Source organism: Protobothrops mucrosquamatus, unplaced genomic scaffold (assembly GCF_001527695.2).
Source record: "Protobothrops mucrosquamatus isolate PMUCROS unplaced genomic scaffold, P.Mucros_1.0 scaffold1298, whole genome shotgun sequence".
Taxonomy (NCBI): Eukaryota; Metazoa; Chordata; class Lepidosauria; order Squamata; family Viperidae; genus Protobothrops; species Protobothrops mucrosquamatus.
The window spans coordinates 272,705-285,153 of record NW_015387500.1 but is presented as its reverse complement, the minus strand read 5'-3'; the positions used below and the strand labels follow the sequence as shown (position 1 = coordinate 285,153).

General features: G+C 47.6%; 1 protein-coding gene across 1 annotated transcript in view; it reads left to right on the top strand.

Annotated features, from left to right (window-relative positions):
* The window catches only part of IFT140 (intraflagellar transport 140), a 65,588-nt gene extending 53,145 nt beyond the window's left edge, over nt 1-12,443 (top strand). The window contains exons 17-26 of the mRNA XM_015821291.1: nt 2,321-2,498; nt 5,566-5,756; nt 6,822-6,917; nt 7,258-7,390; nt 8,192-8,335; nt 8,914-9,039; nt 9,659-9,841; nt 11,014-11,220; nt 11,972-12,184; nt 12,273-12,443. Coding sequence (XP_015676777.1) covers nt 2,321-2,498; nt 5,566-5,756; nt 6,822-6,917; nt 7,258-7,390; nt 8,192-8,335; nt 8,914-9,039; nt 9,659-9,841; nt 11,014-11,220; nt 11,972-12,184; nt 12,273-12,443 — 1,642 coding nt within the window. The remainder of the gene's footprint in view (nt 1-2,320; nt 2,499-5,565; nt 5,757-6,821; nt 6,918-7,257; nt 7,391-8,191; nt 8,336-8,913; nt 9,040-9,658; nt 9,842-11,013; nt 11,221-11,971; nt 12,185-12,272) is intronic.
* Nucleotides 12,444-12,449: the final 6 nt, after the last annotated feature.

Here is a 12,449-nt window from a genome sequence, read left to right as displayed (position 1 = left end):
TAATCCCTTAGGTTTGGGATTCAAGGGTGTCGCAACCCATCAAATCTAACTTGGAAAACTGGGAGGGTTGAAGCACACAAAATACCTGGGTCTCTTCCCGGCCTCATTCTCAGTTCAGTGCTAAGAACAGTGTGTGAAGAATATTTTGCTTTTTCTTTCTTTCTTCTTTTGCTTACCACAACAAAAATAATCAGAATTGGGGTATTCTGGACAACAGTGCAGAAATTTGTTTGTTGGATGAGATGGAAGGATCCAATAGGATTATACGTCCGAGAAAAATTTAGCATTTCTAGGAGATGGTGAGTTCTAGTCCTGCCTTAGCCATGAAAGCCAGCTGGGTGACTTTGGGCCAATCACCAGGAGACTGTGAGTTCTAGTTCCACCTTAGCCACGAAAGCCAGATAGGTGACTTTATCACTGTCTCTCAGCTCAACCCACCTCACAGGGTTACTGTTGTGGGAAAAATAGGAGCAGGAAAGGATATTCGGTATGTTCGCAGCCTTGAGTTATTTATAAACATAATAAAGATGGGATATAAATGAATACATTTCCTAGGAGAAGGCTGAACGATTGGCAGAAGCAGGAGTCTTGCGAGGGCTCCCCTGGACACCAATTTCTAGCTGCTATTCAGGACTTGACAACGAAGGTTTTGTGATCCTGACGCTCTTCTTCTTTTATCGATTTCTGGGAACGGAGGGGGAATACTGCTTAGGCCTCCAGAATTTTTTTTTTTTTTAGAACTCAGAAAACCTTGAAGTCCACCGAAGAGGTCTTCGGTATGTCTTCCGTCCTGCTAGCGATCCGACAGGATGAGTCTTTTCCTTCTCTTGTTCCTGTCTTCCCCTGGAGGGAAACAGGTGGGCTTGGGACGACGTTGTTTGTCCTGCTTCACTTTACAGAAAACTTGAGTTGCACGTTAAGCAAATCCTTTTTTTTTTTAAGGTTGAAACCTGAGCCCTGAACATGAGTTGCCTTGCGGGTCCCGCTGCAAAAGTCCATCAGTACAGGCAGCCCTCCATTTACAACCGTTCGTTTGCTTGGCAACTGACTCATATTTATGACGGTCGCAGGGTCCCCGGGAGGGGGAGGGGCCAGGTGATCTTCTTTCCAGATGTGTTAAAACCTCTCAAGATTCCCAACCAGCGTAGTGAAGATAGTGAGATGAGGCCTTTGACCGGGAATTCTGGAAAGTGGAACCTCAGCAGTTTAGTGTCGTGTTTCTCAAGTTTGCCAGCTTGAAGATGGGTGGACATCAACTCCCAGAATTCCCCAGCCAGCTTGCTGGCTGGGGAATTGTGGGAGTTGATGTCTAACCCATCTTCAAGCTGCCAAGCTTGAGAAACACCGGTTTAGTGGGTTTCAAACTGGGGGAGCTCTCCTTATGCACGGGGTGCTTCCGTACGGCATTCTACGGAGCAGTTTTGCGGTTCAAGATGCCGAATTCATACCACAAGAACATCCGCGTGTTCTTCTTAAATTCAGAACAAAAGAGGGTGATGTGCGCCCTTCCTCCACTGCATATGGTATTCATTAGAACAGCAAGCTGGAGTTGATGAAGGACAGATGTGAGGTAGAGTTCCAAAGATAAACTCAGGAAATTCTCCGAGTTTGATACAAGGGGGGAAGGGATGGATGGTTTATGGCTTTACATTTTTTTTCCTCTCGCTCAAAGCGCTGAACGTAATATCGGCGTGAACACAATCAGCCTTTGATGAGCCTGAGCAGTGAAAAGAGCAGTCTGTTGAAGGTCCCAAAAAGTCCAGGAGTTGGATTGAGCCTTGGTCCTACGTAGAACAGACTCAACTGAAGCCAGTGTAACAAGCTAGGACCCATTGAGTTAGTATTATGTCTCTGATCCTATGTCTCGGCTGGGACATCGCTCTGAGCCAGGGGTCTTCAAACTGGGCAACGTCAAGACTGGTGGACTTCAACTCCCAGAATTCCTCAGCCAGTCAGGCTGGCTGGGGAATTCTGAGAGTTGCAGTCCGCAAGTCTTCAAAGTTGCCAACTTTGGAGACCCCTGCTCTGAGCTATAGAGGGTTTCTAGAGGTCTTGTCTCCTGTTCACACATCCATATTCTTGACGGTCTTCCATCGCTTGGCTTGGATCACGTGCCTCCTCCTTGCATTCTCTGTCTGGGAGAACATGGCCCCCCCGTGCACGAAGAGCTAAAGACCAGATGCTTGGTTTGCACATCGCTCTTAAGCGATGGTCCCTGAAGAGGTTTTCTCTCCTGCAGAAGGTCCAGTTCACACCTCCGTGTTCCTGAAGGTCTTCATAATCTGACTGGGACCACGTCCCTTCTTCTTGTATCCTGCAGTGAAGCCGTCTGGGAGAACATGGCCCGCATGTGTGTGAAGACCCAAAGGCTGGACGTTGCCAAAGTCTGCCTGGGGAACATGAGCCATGCGCAAGGAGCCAAGGCGTTGCGGGAGGCTGAACAAGAACCGGAGCAGGAAGCCAGGGTGGCCATGTTAGCCGTCCAGTTGGGCATGCTGGTAAGTGAAAAAGCTTTTCTCAGAGTATAAGATAAGATAAGATAAGATAAGATAAAAGATAAGATAAAAGACAAGACAAGATAACATAAAAGACAAGATGATGATAATAATAATAATAATAATAATAATAATAATAATAATAATAATAATAATAATAATAATAATAATAATAATAATAATAAAGTTGGAAGGGACCTTGGAGGTCATCTAGTCCAACCCCCTGCTCAGGCAGGAACCCTACACCATTTCAGACAAATGGCTGTCCTGTCTCTTCTTAAAAACTTCCAGTGTTGGAGCATTCACCGCTTCTGGAGGCAGGTTGTTCCACTGGTTAATTGTTCTCACTGTCAGGAAATTTCTCCTTAGTTCTAGGTTGCTTCTCTCCTGGATGAGTTTCCATCTGTTGCTTCTTGTCCTGCCTTCAGACGCTTTGGGGAATAGCTTGACTCCCTCTTCTTTGGGGCAGCCCCTGAGATACTGGAAGACTGCTATCAGGTCCCCCCTCGTCCTTCTCTTCATTAGACTAGACATACCCAATTCCAGCAGCCGTTCCTTATATGTTTTAGCTAGGATAAGATAAGATAAAAGATAAGATAAGATGATAAGATAAGATAAGATGATAAGGCAAGGCAAGACAAGACAAGATAAGATAAGATGATAAGATAAGATAACCTTTATTGTCATTCTTTTACTGTGGGCACAACGGCACACATCAAAAATGAAATGTAGTTGCCCGCTCTCAAAGTGAAACACATGCATGGCACACACCTAAACATACTATGAACAACATATGTATAGACCCACACCCCTCCATGTACGTAGCAAATAAATATTAAATACTGTCCATCTTGAATATATAATGGAAGGAGGAAGCTTGAGAGTTTACTTACTTTATGGATTGATTCACTTTATGTGCGGCCCCTCTCACTATCCAAAGTGTCTCAGAGCAGCTCACAAGGCAGGTAGTCCTCAACTTAACAACAATTCATTGAGTGACCAGAGTTAACAACAGCACTGAAAAAAAAGAGACTTATGACTGTTTTTCACACTTACCACCATTGCAGCATCTCCATGGCCCCCTTGATCAAAATATGGATGCTTCACAATTAAAATACTGTAAAAGCGGGTTGGCTTTTACAGGTAGTCCTTGATTTACATCAGGGGTCTTCAAACTTGGCCCTTTGATGACTTGTGGACTTCAACTCCCAGAATTCCTCAGCCAGGCACGTGTGCCTGGCTGAGGAATTCTGGGAGTTGAAGTCCACAAGTCATCAAAGGGCCAAGTTTGAAGACCCCTAGTTTACATCCATTTGCTTAATGGCCATCCGAAGTTACGACGGGACTGGAAAAAGAGGCTTCTGGACGTTTTTCACACTTAACGACCGTTGCTAGCATCCCCCTGGTCATGTGACTTACGTCCAGATGCTTGACAACTGGTTCATACTTATGACGGTTGCAGGGCTCACGTGATTTCCCCCCTTGGGAGCTTCTGACAAGCAAAGTCAATGGGGAAGGCAGGGTTCACTTTACGACTGGGTTACTAAAACAGCGGCAGTGATTCAATTCACCACCGTGACAAGAAAAGCCGTAAAACGGGGGAAAGCTCACTTTAAAAAACAACAACTGTTTCCCTTAGCGACAGACGTTTTGGCCGCAACTGGGGTGGTTGGTCAAGGATGGCCCGCGTTTTGAGTCTTTTGCCAATGTCACCTCGGCTGATTTTAAATAAATAGATCTCCCTTGCTTGGGCTGACCCTCAGGTCAAACGCGCTCTGCCCTCCGTGGCTTTTATCTCAGCCTGATTATTATTCCCACCCACTTTTACCGCCTCCGGTATCCAAAGCCTTTCCTTCAGGGTCAAACATCCAAGGCCTGTTCAAGGGTGTCTGCAGTTTCCCCAGCCCCAGTTTTCTTTCTGCTGGGAAATGGTTTTCCGAGATAGCAGAGCTTTCCTTCCAATGGATTGGTTTCCTAGAGCTGAATCAGGAAGAGCCGGAGCTGGCCGTGTGGACGCCCCCTTGTTCTCGAAGTGACCTGCAGGTCGGCTGGCGTAGTACTTTTCTTGCTTTTATTTAAACATCCTGTTTCGGTCATAATGATTCTATTTTGGGCGTCGGTTCCTCCGATGCCTCCTGTGATTAACCCTTGCTCAAGTGTCCGAATGCACCCTTTGAACGAGGGCCCTTCTTCCTTTTCCCATGTGGAATGTTTGTAGCTTAGAGTTGAAGTGAGGGGTTACTTGGTGCTCTCTGAGCTGGGCTCTTTCCTTCCAGACATTTCATTACCAAACTAGGCAACATTATCAGCACGAGCACTGATGTTGTTGCCTAGTTGGGTAAAGAAACGTGTGCACGGAAACAGCCGAGCTCAGAATGCACCAAAGAACGTCTTAGTCCTCTTCGTTCAAGTAGGATCTCAGAGAATGTTTTCGTTACGTGGGAAAGAATTCTATAAAGGATGATAGTAATAGAACTTTGACTTCTGTACCGCTTCACGGTGCTTTACAGCCTTCTCTAAGCGGGTTACAGAGTCAGCCTGTTGTCCCCCAACAATCTGGGTCCTCATTTTACCGACCTCGGAAGGATGGAAGGCTGAGTCAACCTTGAGCCAGTCAGGATCGAACTCCTGGCATTGAGCAGAGTCAGCCTCCTTCCTTCCTTCCTTCCTTCCTTCCTTCCTTCCTTCCTTCCTTCCTTCCTTCCTTCCTTCCTTCCTTCCTTCCTTTCCTTCCTTCATTCCTTCCTTCCTTCCTTCCTTCCTTCCTTCCTTCGCAATAGCACTTAGATACCGCTTCATAGTGCTTTACAGCCTTCTCTAAGCGGGTTACGGTGTCAGCTTGTTGCCTCCAACGATCTGGGTTCTCATTTTACCGACCTCGGAAGGATGGAAGGCTGAGTCAACCTGGAGCCAGTGATGCTCGAACTGGTGGCAGTCGGCAGAGTTAGCCTGCAGTACTGCATTCTAACCACTGCGCCACCACGGCTCCTAATGATAATGATGATGATAACGATGATCCTTGCGTTCACAGCAGCATCCCTCACTCCCAGCTTTCTGATCTCCATTCCAGGAGGACGCCGAGCAGTTATACAAGCAGTGCAAATGCCACGATCTTCTGAACAAGTTCTACCAGGCTTCAGACCAATGGCAGAAAGCCATCGAGGTAGCCGAGGCTCAGGACCGCGTGCACCTGCGCACGACCTACTACAATTATGCCAAGCACCTGGAAGCCATAGCCGAGCGCAACTTTGCCATCACCTAGTAAGTGTTTGCAGGCTGCCATATGCCAGAGCTTGTCCACCTCTGACTCGGGACTCAGTCAGACCCATTCTGGAGTTTTCGGAATCTGGTTACAGCTGATTTTTCTGTTAATTTATTGTTTGTGTGTCTATTCAAGGGTTTGTATGCTGCCTTGCCACTAAGGACTCCGGATAAAATGCACGCCACTGTCATGTTCCCAGTTCTGTCTCCCTAAACATTCTTATTTTCATACATGTACTATATAAGGCAGGGGTGGGCAACCTTGGCTCTTTGATGACTCGTGGACTTCAACTCCCAGAATTCCCGAGCCAGCCACGCTGAGGGAAAAGGGAGAGGTTTCCAAGCTGAGCCATGGTGGCTCAGGAATTCTGGGAGTTGAAGTCCACCAGTCATGAAGGGGCCAAAGTTTTCCCCATGCTGGCTCAGGAATTCTGGGAGTTGAAGTCCACCAGTCAGAAAAGACGGTTGTTGCCACTGTTGTTAAGTGAATCGCTGCAGTTGTTAAGTTAGTAACACGGTTGTTAAGGGAATCTGCCTTTCCCCATTGACTCTGTTTGTCAGAAGGTCTCAAAAGGGGGAAATCACACAACCCCGGGACACTGCGACCGTCGTAAATAGGAGTCGATTGCCAAGCGCCTGAATTTTGATCACGGGACCGCGGGGATGCTGCAATGAAAAACGGTCTTCAGGGCCGTTGTAACTTTGAACGGCCGCTAAACGGATGGTTGTAAGACGAGGACTTCCTGCATGTGATGAAGGCGATTTGAGCCGAGGACCGGGCTCAAGGTTGCCCTCCCGGGACTTTCACCACCCACGTGGCAATTTGAACCCGGGTGTTCCAAGTCATTGTCAGCAACGTTTAACATCCATTCTAAGCCAGCCAGACCTAAGCAATCTCTTGGCTTGGATTCCGCCTCTTCTGTCTTGAGACCCTCCTTCGTTTCTTGTGAGAGATCTCACAGGTCCAAGGAGCTGGAATTGTAAATACTCTTCATTCGCTATAAATACTCTTCACTCCTTGTAAATACTCAGCCTGGACTGGAACTAAACAAANTTCCTGCGCAGCTACGAGAAGTCCGACACTCATAAGTTTGAAGTGCCTCGTATGCTGTCCGAGGATCTGCAAGCCTTGGAGGCTTACGTCAACAGGATGAAAGATAAGTGAGTGTCCCCTTAGCCAGGGGTTCCCAAACCCCAGTCCGTGGACTGGTATCGGGCCGTGGCATGTCCGCACAAACAAGCAAAGCCCCATCTGTGGGATGCAGGCAGCACACAACACCACACACACCCTCCGGTCCGTGGAAAAGCCTCTCTCCGTGGAACCGGTCCCTGGTGCCCAAAAGGTTGGGGACCTCTGGTTTACAAGCATGGCTATTGTAACTATTGGCTATTAATAGCTCAACACTTTCCAAAGGTGTCATCTGTCTGCATTCTGATTGATTGATTGATTGATTGATTGATTATCCACCCTCCCTCCCACCCCTTGTTTTTCCTCCGGCAGGGGTTTGTGGAAATGGTGGGCTCAGTATCTAGAAGGCCAGGCAGACCTAGAAGCGGCTTTCAAATATTATGAGTTGGCTCAAGATTATTTTTCCATGGTCCGTATCCATTGCTTCCTGGGTAACATCCAGAAGGTACGGTTTGCTTTCTCCAGCTCCTTCTTCAGGGTCCCAAAAGTGCTTTTTCAAGAGGCAACTGGACTGTCTTTGTTTCTGCTTGAAGGTGTTTCACCTCTCATCCAAGAAGCTTCCTCAGAACTGGAGAAGCTTCTTGGATGAGAGGTGAAACCCCTTCAAGAAGCTTCCTCAGAACTGGAGAAGCCTCTTGGATGAGAGGTGAAACCCCTTTAAGAAGCTTCTTCAGAACTGGAGAAGCTTCTTGGGTGAGAGGGAAAACACCTTCAAGAAGCTTCTTCAGAACTGGAGAAGCTTCTTGGATGAGAGGGGAAACCCCTTCAAGAAGCTTCCTCAGAACTGGAGAAGCTTCTTGGATGAGAGGTGAAACCCCTTTAAGAAGCTTCTTCAGAACTGGAGAAGCTTCTTGGGTGAGAGGGGAAACTCCTTCAAGAAGCTTCTTCAGAACTGGAGAAGCTTCTTGGATGAGAGGGGAAACCCCTTCAAGGAGCTTCCTCAGAACTGGAGAAGCTTCTTGGATGAGAGGTGAAACCCCTTTAAGAAGCTTCTTCAGAACTGGAGAAGCTTCTTGGGTGAGAGGTGAAACACCTTCAAGAAGCTTCTTCAGAACTGGAGAAGCTTCTTGGGTGAGAGGTGAAACTCCTTCAAGGAAAAACAAAGAAGGTCCAGTTGCTTCTTGAAAAAGCACCGTTGCCTGGATGACCATGACCTGGATGACTGAGAACAGATACTCCTTCAGGGATGCGTGGTTCAAAGTGGAGAAAGTATTGGGTTTTCTCTCTCTCTTTTGTTGTTGTTCAGGCCGCTGAAATAGCCAACGCGACCGGCAACTGGGCAGCTTCGTATCACGTGGCCCGTCAGTATGAGAGCCACGAGGACATCAAACAGGCAGTGCACTTCTACACCCGGGCTCAAGCATTTAACAACGCGATTCGTTTGTGTAAGGTACAGGCCACTTTCCATCATCCCCGAGCTGCTTAATCTCGTAGCCTTTCCGAGTTATGCTGGGAGAACTGGACTCGCAATCTGCGCCCAGATGTGGGAGGTTTCCACCCCCAGGATGAGGCTGGAGACCCTCCTGAGCCCAGCAGAGCAGATTCCCGAGAAGATCCCAGCAGGACCCACCATGACGGCTGGGGTGGCCGCAAAAGTCTCGTTCTTTTTGTCAAAGGGACAAAGTCCCACCCCGTGTTCTGCCGGTGTTGCGATGTGTCTAGAAAAGGGATGGGATTTTTTTATCATCTGACATCTCCCCACCCCCCAATTACTGGCAGTCCTCATTTAGCGACGGTCATGTTTAGCAACTGTTGGGATAGGGATTACAAAGTGACTTTTACGGCCATTCCTCCCACTGATGACCTTTGCAGGTTTGTAAAGCAAAGGAAAACTCAAGTAAGATGGTAAGCCGAGTCGCAGTTTTGTAAGGGAAAACTCGACATTGGGAAGAGCAAGGGGAAACCGCTGCTGCCTTTAACCACAAAAGACCTGAAAGTGAAGCTTACTTTTGTTTGTCAAAAAACCAGGAAAACCAGCTGGATGACCTGTTGATGAACCTGGCTCTTCTTAGTTCCCCAGAAGACATGATAGAAGCTGCCCGCTACTATGAAGGACGAGAACAAATGGACCAAGCGGTGACGCTCTACCATAAGGTATCCCTTCACCCCAGGGTGGATGCAGAGTGCACAATATAACAGAGTTGGAAGGGACCTTGGGGGTCTTCTAGTCCAGTCCCGTTCAGGCAGGAAATCCTATGTCATTTCAGACAAATGGCTGTCCAGTCTCTCCTTAAAAACTTCCAGTGTTGGAGCATCCACAACTTCTGGAGGGAGGTTGTTCCATTGGTTAGTTGTTCTGTTAAGAAGTTTCTCCTTAGTTCTAGGTTGCTTCTCTCCTTGGTTAGTTTCCATCCGTTGCTTCTTGTCCTGCCTTCAGGGGCTTTGGAGAATAGCTTGACTCCCTCTTCTTTGGGGCAGCCCCTGAGATACTGGAAGACTGCTATCCTGTCCCCCCTGGTCCTTCTCTTCATTAAACTAGACATACCCAATTCCAGCAACCGTTCCTTGTGTTTTAGCCTCCAGTCCCCTAATCATCTTTGTTGCTCTTCTCTGCACTCTTTCTAGAGCCTCGGCCTCTTTTTTCGTATCATGGGGACCAGAACCATGGCTGGATGATAAAAACTAGAACAAGTCCTGCATCACCACGAAGGGACCTTCTCCAAGGGACAGAAGAGGCTGCGAAAAACTCAACATTTCTTCTCTTCTTTCGCAGGCCGGACACTTGTCCAAGGCTCTGGAGCTGGCCTTTGCCACCCAGCAGTTTGCAGCCTTGCAGCTGGTGGCAGAAGACCTGGATGAGAAGTCCGACCCGGCCCTGCTGGCTCGCTGCTCCGACTTCTTCATCGAGCATGCTCAGTACGAGAAGGCCGTCAAGCTTTTGCTAGCGGCCAAAAAGGTAAAGGTCGCATTTCCGGAAAGAAGGCGTGACGGTCTGTGCCGCGAATCGAAAACCTGTGCCATGGCTTATCTTTTCGAATGGTTTGCACAGAACAATCAAGGCTCTTTAATAAAAACAGACAGACAGACAGACAGATAGATAGAGGTAGGTAGGCAGGCAGGCAGGCAGATGATAGATAGATAGATAGATAGATAGATAGATAGATAGATAGATAGATAGATAGATAGATAGATAGATAGATAGATAGATGATAGATAGATAGATAGATAGATAGATAGATAGATAGATAGATAGATAGATAGATAGATAGATAGATAGATAGATAGACAGACAGACAGACAGACAGACAGACATGGTAAATCGGTAGGTAGGTAGGTAGGTAGGTACATAGATTAGATGATAGATAGATAGATAGATAGATAGATAGATAGATAGATAGATAGATAGATAGATAGATAGATAGATAGATAGATAGATAGATAGATAGATAGATAGATAGATAGATGATAGAACATTTCTCTTCCAACCTCATTCATTCTTCCTCAGAGATAGAAACATATTTTTGATATTTAAAGTCTAAAGTCAACCAAGAATGGTTTGGGGTTTTGTTTTTTTTTTTTTGCTTTCCTTCCCCTCCTTGTTTCTTTCATTCCTCTGGTGCCTTTCTTATGCCAGTTTTATCACTTAATGCCCCAAATCTTGCACTTAGTAGAGATTTGGGTTCCTTCAGTCATGTCTCGACCTCCAAGGCGGTGCTAGAAATCACCGTGACTTCTCAGGGGTGGCCTGCACCAAACAAGCCGGCCCCTGAAGTTGGCGCACATACTAAGGTGTTCTCCTCTTGCTGGAGGTCTCACCAGGCTGGGTGTCAAGAGCCCGGGAAGTCAGGAGATTCAGGCAGTTCAAATGAGTATAAAGATTTATTGCAAGCTTCTCTACAAGAATCTGACCAACTAGCGGTCAAGGGAAACGAGTGGGAGATAAGAACGGCATTCAAGGTGGGCTGGACTTAGATCTCTTGTGGACACGCAGGGACTCGTGACTTCTGATGCCTTTGACCCCTCCTTCGGGCTCAGCCTGGTCATCTCCTACATCAGCTGACTTGATTCCCGCCTCCGACCGGGTGTTTAGCTGAGTTGGCTCTTGTCTCCCTTCTGTCCGTGTCCCAGTACCAGGACGCCCTGCAGCTTTGCCTGACGCAGAACTTGACCATCACTGAAGAGATGGCGGAGAAGATGACCATCTCCAAGGACTCCAAACACCTTTCCGAGGATTCCCGGCGGGAGCTCCTGGAGCAGATCGCTGACTGCTGTATGAGGCAGGGCAATTACCACATGGCCACCAAGAAATACACCCAAGCAGGAAACAAGCTGAAGGTAAGGATGGGAGAAGGGCGTTGGGCCGTTTAATGAAATGCAGCCCAGCAGGTGACAGGTTGCTCCTCGACCTGGTACTGGTCCACGGACCGGGGGTTGGGGACCCCCCCGGTCTACAAGAGCTGTTTGCAGATTGCTCAGCACGTTCCAGTTCAGAAGGCTGAACTTGTCACCTTGCAGGATATTGATACAGGGGTAGTCAAGTGATTGGACCCAGTTCACTGTCATCTCAGAACATGACCTAAAGAAGCCCATGCTTGGGATCTTTATTGGATAGAAGTAGTTATCAGAATAACAGAAAAGTTGGAAGGGACCTTGGAGGTCTTCTAGTCCAACCCCTTGCTCAAGCAGGAAGCCCTATGCTATTTCAGACAAATGATTGTCCAGTCTCTTCTTAAAAACCTCCAGTATTGGAACACCCATTTCTGGAGGCAAGTCGTTCAACTGATGAATTGTTCATACTCAAGCTAGATGGTGTTTGGTTTTGACTTTTGGAATGATGTCAAGAACCATAGCTTGTTTGTGCTCTTTAACAAACCTTGTTTTAAACATACCGCTTTATGGAGGTTGAAAGATAGAGTGCCTTATAAGCATAACTGAAAAACCCGGTAGCTCTTGAGGTCTTGGCACCCTACCTGCTTGCTTGCATTTACTAATGAGCAAGCAACCTCAATTCTACCCCCCTCCTTATGCTGGTCTGCGACCGTAATGAAGATCTGATTTGACGCAACTCTACCCTTTGGTTGTGTAGGCCATGAGGGCTCTGCTGAAATCTGGCGACACGGAAAAGATTGTGTTCTTTGCTGGCGTCTCGAGACAAAGGGAGATTTATATCATGGCGGCCAATTACCTGCAAACCCTGGACTGTCGCAAAGATCCAGAGATCATGAAGAACATCATCAGCTTCTACACCAAAGGAAGGGCTCTGGACCTCTTGGCTGGCTTTTATGACTCCTGTGCGCAGGTGGGTGGGATCCTGCCTCGGAGACTCCGTTTCAGTTGCCCGATGGAAAGAGCACCCGAGAGCCCGCTCAGCTTTCCTTCCTTTCCAGGTGGAGGTGGAAGAGTTCCAGAACTACGAGAAGGCCTTGGGAGCCCTGACCGAGGCCTACAAGTGCATGTCCAAGGCAAAGACGCGGAGCCCAGCGGAGCAAGAGAACAAGCTGGCACACCTACAGACCAAGATGGCCCTGGTGAAGAGGTTTATTCAAGCCCGAAGGTGAGAGGGA